At 37.9% G+C, this 14,269-nt stretch overlaps 1 protein-coding gene across 2 annotated transcripts in view; it reads left to right on the top strand.

The window, feature by feature from the left end:
* The window catches only part of RELN (reelin), a 496,941-nt gene that overhangs the window by 198,717 nt on the left and 283,955 nt on the right, over positions 1–14,269 (top strand). For both annotated transcript variants that reach the window (XM_032402324.1, XM_032402325.1), the window contains exon 4: positions 13,438–13,508. In XM_032402324.1, the coding sequence (XP_032258215.1) occupies positions 13,438–13,508 (71 nt within the window). The remainder of the gene's footprint in view (positions 1–13,437; positions 13,509–14,269) is intronic.

Here is a 14,269-nt window from a genome sequence, read left to right as displayed (position 1 = left end):
ATTTTTAAATTCTCATAATACACACATTATTTCTGTAACAGAAAAAATAATTAAAAGCTTGTTTTCTCCAAAGTAACCCTTTTATATACTTCTGCAGAATTGTTTTACAAGAATATACCAATATTGTCCTAATTTGTTATGATTAAATTAACTAGGTTAGATATCCTATCTTTTATTAGAGCTTTCATCAGCTTTGTCACAGTCATAAAATATTTTAGAGTTTATAGTCTTATTTTTTGAGGGTAAGGGGGTGACTTTTCATCCTAAGTACTTTGGGATTTTTTTTTAAGTATTGTTGGCACACAATGTTACATTAGTTTCAGGTGTACAATTTAGTGATTTGACAAGTTTATACATTATGCTATGTTCACCGTAAGTAGAGCTACCATCTGTCCCATTACATCACCATTACAATATCATTGACTATATTTCTTATGTTCTGCTTTTTATTCATGTGGCTTACTCATTCCATAACTGGAGGCCTGTATGTCCCTTTCCCCCTCACCCATTTTGCCCAGTTCTTCACTGGCAACCATCAGTTTGTTCTCTGTATTTATAGTTCTGATTCTGCTTTTTGTTTGTGTATTCATTTTTTTAAGATTCCATTTATGAGTGAAATCATATGGTATTTGTCTTTCTCAGTCTGACTCATTTCACTTAACATAATACCCTCTAGGTCCATCCATGCTGTTGCAAATGGCATAATCTCATTCTTTATGGCTGTGTAATATTCCATTGTATACATATACTGCATTTTCCTTATCCATTCGTCTATTGATGGACACTTAGGTTGCTTCCATGTCTTGGCTATTGTAAATAATGCTGCCATAAACATAAGGATGCATATATCTTTTTGAGTTAGTGTTTCCATTTTCCCTGGGTAAATACCCAATAGTGGAATTATTGGATAACATGGTATTTCTATTTTTAATTTTTTGAGGAACCTCCAAACTGTTTTCCACAGTGGCTGTACCAATTTATATTCCTACCAACAGTGCACGAGGGTTCCTTTTTCTCCACATCCTCATCAATACTTGTTGTTTCTTGTCTTCTTGATTTTAGCCATTCTAACAGGTTGAGGTGAAACCTCATTGATTTGCATTTCCCTGATGATGAGTGATATTGAGCATCTTTTCATGTGTCTGTTGACCATCTGTCTTCTTTGGAAAAGTATTCAGGTCTTCTGCCTATTTTTTAATTAGATTGTTTCTTTGGTATTCAGTTGTATCAGTTCTTTATATGTTTTGGATAGTAACCCCTTACTGGATATATCATTTACAAGTATCTTCTCCCATTCAGTAGGTTGTCTTTTTGTTTTCTTGATGGTTTCCTTTGCTGTGCAAAAGCTTTTTATTTTGATATGTCCCAACAGTTTATTTTTGCTTTTGTTTTCCTTGCCTCGGGAGACATATCTAGAAAAATATTGCTATGGCGGATGTTAGAGAGATTACTGTCTGTGTTCTCTTCTAGGATTTTTATGGTTTCAGGGCTCATGTTTAGGTCTTTAATCCATTTTGAGTTTTTTTGTGTATGGTGTTAGAAAGTAGTCTAGTTTCATTCCTTTGTATGTAGCTACCTGTCCAGTTTTCCCAGAACCATTTGTTGAAAAGACTGCCTTTTCCTCATTGTGTATTCTTGCCTCCTTTGCCATAGATTAGTATATGTGAAGCAAGCACTCCTTGCCATAGATTAATTGACCATGTAAATGTGGGTTTATTTTGGGGTCTCTCTTCTGTTCCATTGATCTATGTGTCTGTTTTTGTGCTAGTACCATACTGTTTTGATTGCTACAGCTTTGTAGTATATCTTGAAATTTGGGATTGTGATGCCTTCAGTTTTGTTCTTCTTTTTCAAGATTGCTTTGGCTATTTGGGCTCTTTTGTGGTTCCATACAAATTTTATTATTTGATCTAGTTTTGTGAAAAATGCTGTTGGTATTTTTGTTGTTGTTGTTAATTTATTTGAGAGAGAGAGCATGCGTGGGGAGGAGAAGGAGAGGCAGGCTCCCTGCTGAGCAGGAGAGGAGAGGGAGAGGCAGGCTCCCTGCTCAGCAGGGAGCCCGATACGGGCCTTGATCCCAGGACCCTGGGACCATGACCCAAGCTGAAGGCAGACGCTTAACCAGCTGAGCCACCCAGGCCCCCCTGAAAAATGCTGTTGGTATTTTGATAGAGATTACATTGAATCTGTAGATTGCTTTGGGTAATACGGACATTTGACAATATTGATCTCTCTAATCCAGGAGTATGGAATATTTTTCCATTTATTTGTGTCATCTTTAATTTCTTTCTTCAGTGTTTTATTGTCTTTCACCTCTTTGATTAAGTTTATTCCAAATATTTTATTACTTTTGGTGCAATTGTAAATGGGGTGTGTGTGTGTTTTTGTTTTTGTTTTTGTTTTTTTAATTTCTCTTTCTATGACTTCATTTTTAGTGTATAGAAACACTACCAATTTCTGGGTATTAATTTTTTATCCAGCCACTTCACTGAATTAATTACTTCTAGTTTTTTGGTGGTGTCTTTAGGATTTTCTATGAATAGTATCATGTCGTCTGCAAATAGTGACAGTTTAACTTCTTCTTTACCAATATGAATGCCTCTTATTTCTTTTTCTTGTCTGATTGCTGTGGGTAGGACTTCTCGTACTGTGTTGAATAAAAGTGGTAAGAGTGGAGGGATTTTTTAAAAATTCCCTTTCTGGGACACCTGGGTGGCTCAGTCAGTTAAGCGTCTGCCTTCAGCTCAGGTCATGATCCCAGGGCCCTGGGATCGAGTCCCACATCGGGCTCCTTGCTCAGCAGGAAACCTGCTTCTCCCTCTGCCTGCTGCTCCCCCTGCTTGTGCTCTCTCTCTCCCTCTCTCTCTCTAATAAATAAATAAAATCTTAAAAAAAAATAAAAATTCCCTTTCATGTTTGTGCCAATATTTTCTGAAATGACCAGTTAGAACATCATCATTATAATTCTTCACATTTTTTCCCTATCTTTTTATGGAGTTGAACTCTCTTGATTTCCACCACAGCCCTGAAAAATAGATAGTGCAAATTTTGAAGTCTTCTTTTGAAAAATAAGTACTTATCTAAGGTCAACATAAGCCATTAAGCTGTGGTACAAACCCAAAATGTTTGTTCTGATTCCAGATTTACTGTTAGAAGTTACCCAATGCAATCAAGTTATTTTATAGATCGAGAAAACGAGACATGCAGTGATATGGCATAGGTCATGGAGAGAATGAGTGCCAGACCTAGATTGCAGCCTCCATTCTTTTTTTTTTTTCTTTTTGCAACCTCCATTCTTTTGTATCTGAAACTCATAGTCTTTCTATCAGTCCACTGACTAGTGGCACCTAAATACTTTGCATTAGTGTTTTCACAAATATGCAGACTCTTTAATTCACTATCCAGTGAACAACATAACTTTTACTAAGGTGTTGTTTGGAATTGATAAACTATTTTACCAGCTTTGTCCTTGTCTTTTCTAAAGATGCCTCTGAGGCAAATTAACACAAGGCTTACTTAGTTAAAAGGTGTTTAAGACAGCAGAGCCACTCAAGTGCGTTTCTTTGATGAATTTTAGTGATTTAAAAAGGTGGTATGAAAACTATTTTTATTGTGAAGTTTCGGAAGGCATTTCTGGGATACGAGTGGTTTAAGAAAACTCTGGAAGATGTTAAATGGTGAAAACATTTTGCAGTGGTCAAGCAAATGCATTAGCTTATTACTTTTATTGTTCTTACTGTTACCTGATTTGATTTCTGAGCTAAATCTAACCTATAATAATGTTTATTGTGACCATTTATTATTAGCACCTAATCATCTTTTCCGTATGTGTTTCTTATGTGAGAATTTACCAATTAGTTATTAAAGCATTTAACATTATATAATAAGCATAACACAGACTAATCACATATTCCACAAATATTTACTGTAAGGCTACTGTATGTCAAGCACTGAGTACCAATAGAGGAAAAAAAAATAGATAAAAATCCCTATGTCTAGGGTACATATAGCCTAGTAAGAAGACACAGTTCAAATGAACTAAAAAAATATTTGCTGAGCACCCATCCTCTGTCAAGAGGGCCAGACTCTGAGCAGGCTAGAGCAGGCTAATATCTTAGCACCTCATCAGATTCATAATCCTTAATGGCTTGTTGAATTATTTAGTGGAGGCAGAGATAACACGATCATTTTAATAACAAAAATTGTACATGTTTTTTATTGTTTATAATCAAGGATCTATTACTTGTGGTTTTCTGAACCAGGCAAATTGCTGATAAAGCTCATATGAAGCTATTTAGAAATTAGACAATAAAAAGTCCTTTATCTTGGCATATAGCACTCCTCCTTTCAGTTTTAGAAACCTAGCATGTGAGTTGGGAGCTTTTGACAGATGTTTGGTGCCTGGGTATAATCCTTCTTGATATATGAATCAGTCCAATCAGCCTTCCCTTATTCTAAAATTCTCTGATCACTCCTGAGAAATTTGGCATTTCTGCTTCTTTTAATAGTTAATGAGAGCAATCCTTTTGTGCATTGACAAAACAAAACATGTTTTTATCTGCTTAGAGGTGTCTTCCCTCCCTAGGTCCACTTTGTTGTTGATTTACAAAGCAAAGAAAGATAAAAACTCTGCCAGTGATAAATGTTTGCCTCTCTTTCGTGTTATATATTCTGCAACTATCAGTGCTTTTTCACCAAAATGATTATTCTTTATTGCAATGCAGTATCACATAGCAATTATTGAAAACACTAAGTGAGAATCGGAGTTCCAGCTACATTTGACTGAATGCATACGGTATCACCGGTGATTCTTGGTACCCTTGGCCACTGCATGCTCCACTTGGAAGTGGTGCCTCAGCTCATGAATGTGCAGCTCCATGGCCCCCAGGTCTGGACTCCCTTGGGCCTCGTCTGGGGCTGTCTGGCTCTCCAGCTGGCCCGCCTACAGTGCCTGGTGGAGCTACGTGCAGATGATGTCAATCTTGGTCTTATTGTCCTGCAGTATCTGCTGGGCCTTCAGCAGCAGCTTCCTGTCCTTGGTGCTACCATTGCTGTGTCTGGATCATGTTTTCTGACCCCCGTTTCACCTTCAGCTTGATGGCCAGATGAGTGTAGACCATCTATGCATTGCCAAATTTCCACACATGCACGCAGTGTGGTCACACATCATGACCCACATCTCTTCTGGGAAGCTGGTGAATTTCTTTTGACATGTATAGGAAGACACTCCCAGAAATTGCAAACATAAAATTGTTGTGGAAAAATGATCATTTCAGAAAAGAGCAAATGAAATTACGGTTTTGGGCCTGGTCTCAAGTCAAACTATCTCCAGTCAGATTCATAAGTTATTAGTTGGGTTTCCATTCCTGAAATCGCTTTTCACACACTAAAATATCAAAATTAATTATGGCAATAGAACAAAAATGCGTACTTTAAAAACTACTATGTATAAACACAAAGGTGTAAAATCTATATTATAAATACCCTTTTGGGAGAAATTTTTTCTGCGTGGGCTGGATCTAATAATAGTTGTTCAGAAAATGGCTTTTTTCTTGTAAATGCAGACTTTTTTCATGTTTCTTTTTTTCTTTTCCTTGCTTTCCTGTCTTTTCTTTTTTTTCTCATGGACCTTCAAATTGCATCCCAAGTTGGAGTTATCCTTTGGAAAATTCCCACTACTGATTCAATATGCCAAAGACCTCTGAAAGTCTTTGAATTGGGTGAGGAAGATCATTCATGGCATCTTTTTCAGTGATGCCTTGCTCACTTTTTAATGGAGATTAAACTCCTGTTATAAACCGTAAACTTTCTTTTCAACACTTTCTGCTAAATTTTCTGGAAGAGTATTTGTGCTTCTATATCTGTGCTTGTAATTCATCCCAGAAATCTAACTATAGGCCAACGACCTCTCTCCTTAAAGAGATAAAAGCATCCTTTTTCTTTTAAGACACTCAGACTTCTCTTTAATAACTACTTTTTGCTTTATTCTGTTCACATGGGACAGCCCCAAACCCAACACTCAGTTTTTCTCTTTTGACCTTGTTATTCTTTCACTACTTAGGTCAATAGAGTCTTCCTCCCAATAATACATGCAGTTTGATTTTCATCACATAGGTACATGTAGGTCCTCGAAGAGCTCATGGCTTTCCAGCACCAGGACTGAGTCCTCCCCTTTGACTGCACTGTCTGTGCTGGGGCTCTGCCCAGGTCCCATCACCCCTGAGGTGTCCTTAGGCCAGAAATGCTAAGCAGGCTACATGTTATGTACTAACTCTGAATAAACATAGGGGCTGCTTAGAGCCTAGGGTTGTGGGTAGTGAGATAGGCTGTGTCTGGGTTCCATTACAAAGAATGCTGTGCTTGATTAGTGATGTCCACCATGGCAGACCTTCTAGACATGTCTAGAATGGGGACACTAGGGGAAGAGGCTGCATGCCAGCCACATGCCCAGACAGGGACAAGGAGTACATTCCATCCTTGCCTTAGGCTGTTGTTCCTGCTTCCCAGGCTGCATTGTCTCACACACCAGGTAGCTGAGGAGGCATTGTGAGGGCTGTGAAGGTACAAGCAGCTTCCCTAGGCTCTGGAAGGACCAGCATAAGCTCCAAGCTACAGGGAGCTTGGAAGGACAGCTCATGCAGGGCCCCATGGGGTCTGCAAGTTGCAGGCTGGGGTGACATTAGCTCCTTTTCCTCTGGAGTCAGTTTCATCCAGGGAAAGATAGCTGGCTGACTGATTCTTGGATAAATTTTAGAGAAAGAATAAAAGTTTTGTCAAAAGACTTCCATGCACAGGGGACAGAACATGAAGAATCTTGGGGGCATGAGAGAAGTCATGCATTCTGGAACCTGTGAGAACTACTCGACTACTCAGTTGCAGGTGTGCTGAGAGATGAGGCTGGACATATGAGCAGGGACCAGATCCTGAAGAATCTTTTAGGCCATTCTAGGAAATTTGACAGAATCCTTTAAGTGATAGAGAGCCACAGAAGGATTTCAAGCAATTTTAGCCAGAAAATTGGTACAATGTGAAAGTTGGATTGGCATGGGGGTCAATCTGGAGGGGTATTCCAATCAAGAGAGTATCGCAGTTTACCAGATGACAAATTATTAAATCCTGAATTAAAATAATGGCTGTGGAGATGGAGAAGAAGGGTAAATTTGAGAGTTAATAGTTAATAAATTTGATAGTTAAGAGTTTGGTGGTCTTTAAGAACACATAGACCTTGTGATTACTGGATAGTGAACATTAATGCTGAAACTTGTTTTAAAGGGAAGGAAATATTTATACATTTGACAGTCGGAAAAAATGGTACAGCATAGGAATAAAAGATGTAATTATAAAAAAGAGAGCAGGGGCACACGGGTGGCTCAGTCAGTTAAGCATCTGACTCTTGGTTTCAGCTCAGGTCATGATCTCATGGGTTGTGGGATTGAGCCCTGTGTCTGGCTCTGCACTCAGCAGGGAGTCTGCTTGAAGATTCTCTCCCTCTGCCCCTTCCCCCACTCTCACATATGTGCTCTCTCTCTCTCTCTAAAATCAATCAATCAATCAATCAATCTTAAAAATTATAAAAAATAAAAAAGAGAGCAGTAAAACTTTGAAAAGCAAAAGCATTATGAAAACATTCACAAACTTTTACCATTTTGCGATGGCCTTGCCATAGTTTGAGAGTTTAATATAAAAAAATTTCTCCCTGAAGTTATTCATTACTCCTTTTTATATGTTTTAAAGAATTTGGTATTTTTTTCTTGTTTTAATAAGGGTCAAGCTGTGGCCACAACCTAATTAACAAGTACAGTAATTTGCTGATGAAAGGGGGCAAGAATCTTTTCAAGTGAACTGATTCCTTTGAATGTCAAATTTACCAAATTCAGATCACCTCTCTCCTTTCCTATGTTCCACATATTTAGTAACATTTCCTGGTGGGTGGTTAACATCAGATTGCTGCTTAATGAATGACCTTCCAACTGTGAATGAACAAGGCACAGTAACATACTAGAACTCACTGGTAAAGCAGGAGAAAATGGTGGGAAAAGAAACCCGCTACTGGGTTGCCCTAGGTTTAAAATGATTCTTTAAGTAATTTGTGAGCAAAATGAAATAAAGAAACAATACACTTCAGTAGGCATTGTAACAACTATATTAAGCCCCTGTTTTATTCCATTTTTGGAAACTGGATGGCAATATTGCACATTGGAAGTGAATTGTGAACTGGAAAGTATAATTTTGATTCCTTCAAATGTTGAAGTCATTATGACATGTGCCTTATGGGGGATATTTTCGTTTTAATTAACTACTCCTACTATTCCAGAAGCTTTAAGTCTGTTTAGGTAGAGAGACTATAAGTACCTGAAGAGTGAATATTAATTTTTTAAATAATAATTGTTATTATTAGCCCTATCTTCATGTAGGGAATCTGAATCCTAGAGTGATCAAAGAAGTTGGGCAAACTCAGCTAGCTTGTAAGTGGCAGCATACTGCGTTTAAACGCTGGTCTTCCTGATTCTAGACACTGAGCTTCAACATCGTGCCTCCTCTGGATATACACTAATTCTTAAATGGCTGGAGCACACAGCTGCTCTAGGACTTCACTTAAAATTAGAATCTGGCGTGTTCTTTAAATTCATAACAATGGCTATTTCGAGCTCTGAATATGGTGATCATAATGAACTTTCTTCATTTGATAGAATCTATAGAGCTTTTATTTTTTTAATCTTTTTATTTTTTAAGATTTTATTTATTTATTTGTGAGAGAGAGAATGAGAGGGAGAGAGAGAGAGCACATGAGTGGGGGGAGGGTCAGAGGGAGAAGCAGACTCCCTGCTGAGCAGGGAGCTCGATGCGGGACTCGATCCCGGGACTCCAGGATCATGACCTGAGCCGGAGGCAGTCGCTTAACCAACTGAGCCACCCAGGTGCCTCTATAGAGCTTTTAAATTATAGATCAAAGCAGCCCAAAGGAATTTTTAAATTACTTATTTAATAGGGATTCTTGTTGGCAAACTTGCTCTAGAAATATCTGTATCTCCCAAGAAGATAATAAGTACTTTCTAGAAACTTGTTTGAGAAATTTGGTCTACTCCTCAGAACAGGGAACAATGAGGATTTTTCTGACCTCTTCTGAAAAATTACTGCCCCTTAGGGAAAATTAAGTGGAAGTTGTGCCAATATAGTTATTAGCACCACAAATTTGATAGGTGTGCCCCCAAAGGGAAGCTGTAAATTACACTAAAATAATTCTGAGAATGAATAAGGCCTGTCACCATCTACCATAGCTGTTTATTTTTATAAGAAAAGAAAAATATAGTGTAGATTAAAAATTGGAGGACAATTTTTGAGTCTCTAGACTCTGAGAGTTACTGTGCTTTTAGCAATTTCTGAGTATATATAATATATAAATACATTTTTATGTTTAAATGTATAAATTTATGTTTATATATGTTACTTAGATATATTTATATTTATTTGTCATTATGTAAATGCATATATTCATAGATTTTAAAAATGACTGCTATAATTCTGTAGGTAGACCCATGAATTATTTCCTAGTTCTAAATATGTTCAAAGTAGGCTTGCCATTATTGACATCAGCCGCACCCTGAGAGTGTGGAGCCAACATCTCATGGTACAAAGCAGAGGAACTTGTGTTCTTGCTGGTCACCTGGTTCTGTTCTTTCTTCTCCCCAAGATAAGATGTGAATTTGCAGGCCCTTAAAATGATTAACCATACATCTACCAGAGGGTTGGGCATCTTTATATTAAGATGTTATCTAAGGGGTTTACGGGTCTGTAAAGAAAGTGATGCACATGATAATTATCTTCAACATGTGTTTGTGTCCTATTCCTCCAGGGTTTGGGCAGTGGTGTGGATGAGGTTGGCATCCAGTGGTCTTGTCTTTGGTAGAGATGAGGCCAGGCATGAGGGGTGGTGGGGGCCGTTGGAGGAAATGTGAGCTGATTGGAAGCCAAGGGACTCAACAGAGTACTGTGGGAGAGGCGATCAAGAGAAATGCTAATTTTTACACCTGAAACCAATATAACACTGTATCTTAACTATACTGGAATTAAAGTTTAAAAAATAGAGAAATGCTATCTTTAAAGGCAAATCCCATGGAGTTGCTGGCCAAGTGGCCAAATTTCCAGCTGGAAACAGAAAAGAAGTTTGTCCAAAAGGAGATTAAATAAAAGGGCTTAGCTATGGACTAAAGGGTTGGAGTAGAGAGCACAAGCCATAGGCCACATGAATTTAAAGATCAGACCCTGAAAGCAAGAGAGAGAGAAAGCTACCTTCAAATCTTTGAACCAGATCAATGACAATTTAATGTGATGGTTAAAAGCAAGGACCCAACACTCAGACTGCCTGAGTTTAATCAGTCATATGACATTAGGCAAATCACATAATAATTCTGTGTCCCAGAAAAATGGGAATAATAGTATCTATCTTGTAGAGTTGTTGTCAGGATTAATCGAGCTAATTTATTTAGAGCCCTTACAATTGTACCTTGCAAAGGATAGATTTCATTTCTTAACAGGTGTTATAATAATAATAATAACAATATGTATGTGTATATATACATGGTATATATGTGTGTTTATATATACATATATGTATGTGTATTTAAATGTATATATAAGTGTATATGTCTGTATATACACACATATAAAAACATATATAAATGGTTTATATATATAAACATATACCAGTCACATTATTATTATTACTACTTTGACTTTTCCCAAGCAGTGGACTTCAGATAATAACATTGGGCACGTGGTGTGCTTCTCAAGCCAGTTTCTAATTGCTGAGCCCTTTCTTCAAACATTAAATACTTTAGAACACATAAAGCACAGGTGCTCTGGTTTGAAGTGGGGGTGCCTGCTGACCCTCCCCTGGACTCCCACAGAGACCCGAGGCACCACTGTGGAACACATTTTGAAAACTTGGAAAGAATCCACCGCCTGGAATCAAGACCTTGAATCAGGTCCTATCTGCACTAACAGGCTGTGTATACCCTTCAGCATGTTCTCACTGGCCTCAGTTCCCTGATCCGTGCACTGTAAAGAGCTAGAATTACTTCAGTAGTTTTCAAACTCTGCCACTGCCACTTTAAGACCTTGAGAGTTCCCGAGAAGTGTGCGGGGAAGTTTTGGGGAATGGGTGGTGAGGAGTATGCTGTATGAGCAGGAGGGAACCCAAGGACTTCAAAAGCTAGGAAGAGAGGAATATACTGAGATTTCATATGTTTATTTGAAGAATGAGTTACCACTGCTGAAGAAATTTTGACTAGATGATAAAAGAGCCTTCAGTTTCAATTATTCCCTAGTCCCTCATCGAACCAAAGTAGCAGAAATCAGAACATGAATGAAAGCAACAAGTACTAAATCTGAGGAAACCGAGTAATGGGGAAAGCAATGTGGACTATTCACAAGGTGCTGTGCAGTGACCAGGCTATTTCAGGATCGCTGCTCTCCAGGGAAAAGGCAAAACCTCTGTTGCCTGAGTTTTATCTAGATACTTTGGCCTCATTGTGTTCATGGGAACATAGACTGGCAAGATGATAACTAAGTTTGTGGACCAATGAGAAATATTACAATGGGGATATTCTATACTCACAATCAGAAGACAACTACAGTGAACAATTAAACACTGTACATTGTGGGACTTTCCTTGGTGGTTAGTGATTTCAGAAAATATGTTCCTTCCAAAGCAAACGTCAAATTAAAATTTTCCATTTATGATTGCTGTGCTGCGGCGAGAGGTGTCTGTGAACTCAGAAGCTCTCGACTGAGATTTGACAATGAAATGTATTTAGGTAAATCAAGTTCCCATGTCCCCTCTGGGCATAACACCTGTAATTGATGAGTGAGTCCGTAGGCCATGCTTATGGCTTGGATTGGCCCTCTGTTTAGTCCTCCTCATTTTCAGCTTGCTAAAAGCAAAGGAAAACCTATAAACATATGTGAACAAATAGTGTGGTAACGTCTGTTTATCAGTAATTTTGATAATGATTGTGCAACAAGGGCGGATTACCTTACAAACATCACAGGCAGTGTGAGATGAATGCTGCCCAGTGACTTTTCTCTCCAATTCTGTCTCCCTTCCACCATTCAGAGCTCTCACTGTTGTGCCATTGTGTATGTGTGTGGATGTGTATGTGTTAAAGTGTCACATTTCCCATCTCACTGCTGAAATATGTTAGCTTGGAGCAATGTCGCCCATTAACACTTAAGCGTGGCTTAGTTTGTCAGATTGTGTTTGGAGAGTTGGGTCCTGGCATCTGACACTAATGATAGGGACAATTCAACGGGGAGTAGAAATGGGAAAGGTCTGCAGCACAGAGGAGGAAGGTACATCCACATAGAGACCGAAGTGGGGAATGTTGGGAGCCACGAGGTCCTGCGGGCCCCACAAAGGATAAAATGTTGACTGAGAGATACACAAACCGGGGTGGGGTGGGGAATGCAGAGGCCAAACTTTGCCCTCTGGTGACCTAGCACAGTGCCTTATACATAATCCATCTTTAGTAAATGATGCCTGAATCACATTATTTTTTGTCCTCAGGTGGTTTTGGGAGAACTAAAGTTGAGATTTAATTTTAATATTTTTTAGTTATTAAAAAGATTTGCGTATGGCTTATTTTCTAAAATCAATTTTCTTCAAGAGGCATGATTTTCTGTTTTAAATTTGTTCAAACAATACATTTTGTGCCAGAAAAGTTCTTTTTAAGGAAACATACCTCAAATATGAGGCATAAATAAGTTTTCCTTTAATAAAAACAGTTCCTATTATAGCCACTGAATAACACATCTGCTGCAAGGGTGCTATTTTTTCACCAATGAATGTGCACAGCTCTGATTAGAGGAGGTGAACGATGCACATCTACTTCAAAGGGTGAGTTAGACCCTGTAGGGAGAAAAGGTGTATTTTATTATGACAGATTTTGTAATTATGAAAGCTCTGAATTGCCCTATTTTTTAAAAAAATACTTTTGAAGAAATGTAATTCTCTGTCTAAACTCTCTATGTGTTATGGTGACTGTTGATTTCAGAAAAAAGTATATTCGGAGCATCTTTCTCCAGTGCTAATATCATTATTGCTTCACAAGACATTTTATATCAGTCTTCCAAGGAAGAAATTTTAATAAGCATACTTTTTCTTCTATGCAGGATTTGCTTACATCTACTGTTTTCAGAATAAGCCCACAAATGTTACAATATCTTTACAAAGGAAAGCCAGAAGATAATTCTCAACCCAGGGGCCTTGGTCTAAGCCCTTGTTCATTTGTATCACTGTTCAAATGCACTCATTTTTTAAAAGATCGTATCTACACAATAGCATTTAAAAATGAGGTTTTTCAAAAAGTTGTAAAAATACATTAAATTGTCACCAAACTTACTACAAGATTTAGATTAACCTTTCCTATTCATTTTCAGGGCTACGGCGACACACAGGGGCCAGATTATTTTCAAAGATGCTTTAGCCCAGCAGCTGTGTGAACAAGGAGGTAAGAATCATCTCTGACACCCCTATGTTGGTTGTGTCAAAATTATTCATGGTAGGCCTGATGTTCTATGTACTAAGTATTTCGTTACTATTACTTGATCACGATGCTTTAAAACTGGAATTATTGATCCCTTCATGTCCCTAAGAATTAGGCATTTAGTAATTACTGATAAAGATCTGTAGACTTCTGAAAATACTAAGTGTGAGCAAAACAAACCAAGAGAAAATTTATCTTTTCAGATAAATTTATTTATCTGATGCACCATTTATTTCAGATTTTTGGTTAGATACTGTATCATTTTAGATACATTAAGTGGGCATTAAGCAGTCACATTAAATGACTTCTACTTTGTGAGTGCCTCATACACATCCTACCTTTCACCTATACCAGACTCACAGATGCATATATGCACACGTACACACACGTACACACATATGTACACACACCATGAAAGGTGGAAAACAGGATCCATGCCCCAACACAAATTTGTTCACTTTACTTCTTGAGCTTCTACCTGACTTTGTGTCTTCATTGTAGCACTTACCACTTCACATAGAATTTCCCTCTGAAAAGAAATGAGTATTACCCATCAGAGACTGAGCTTCTCAGGCATAAACCATGCCTTTAGAGCTCTTTGGTTCCCCAGAACCTGGCATATGACTATTCAAAAAATGCTGACAGATTTAGAATACAAGTTTTTCTCAGTCACACATCTATTCATTGATTTAAGCATTTGACAATGAATACATTTGAAGCCAGTC

The sequence above is a fragment of the Phoca vitulina genome, unplaced genomic scaffold (genome assembly GCF_004348235.1).
Source record: "Phoca vitulina isolate PV1807 unplaced genomic scaffold, GSC_HSeal_1.0 scaffold4, whole genome shotgun sequence".
Taxonomy (NCBI): Eukaryota; Metazoa; Chordata; class Mammalia; order Carnivora; family Phocidae; genus Phoca; species Phoca vitulina.
The sequence above is the reverse complement of the archived record's forward strand: the minus strand, read 5'-3'. Positions and strand labels throughout refer to the sequence as shown.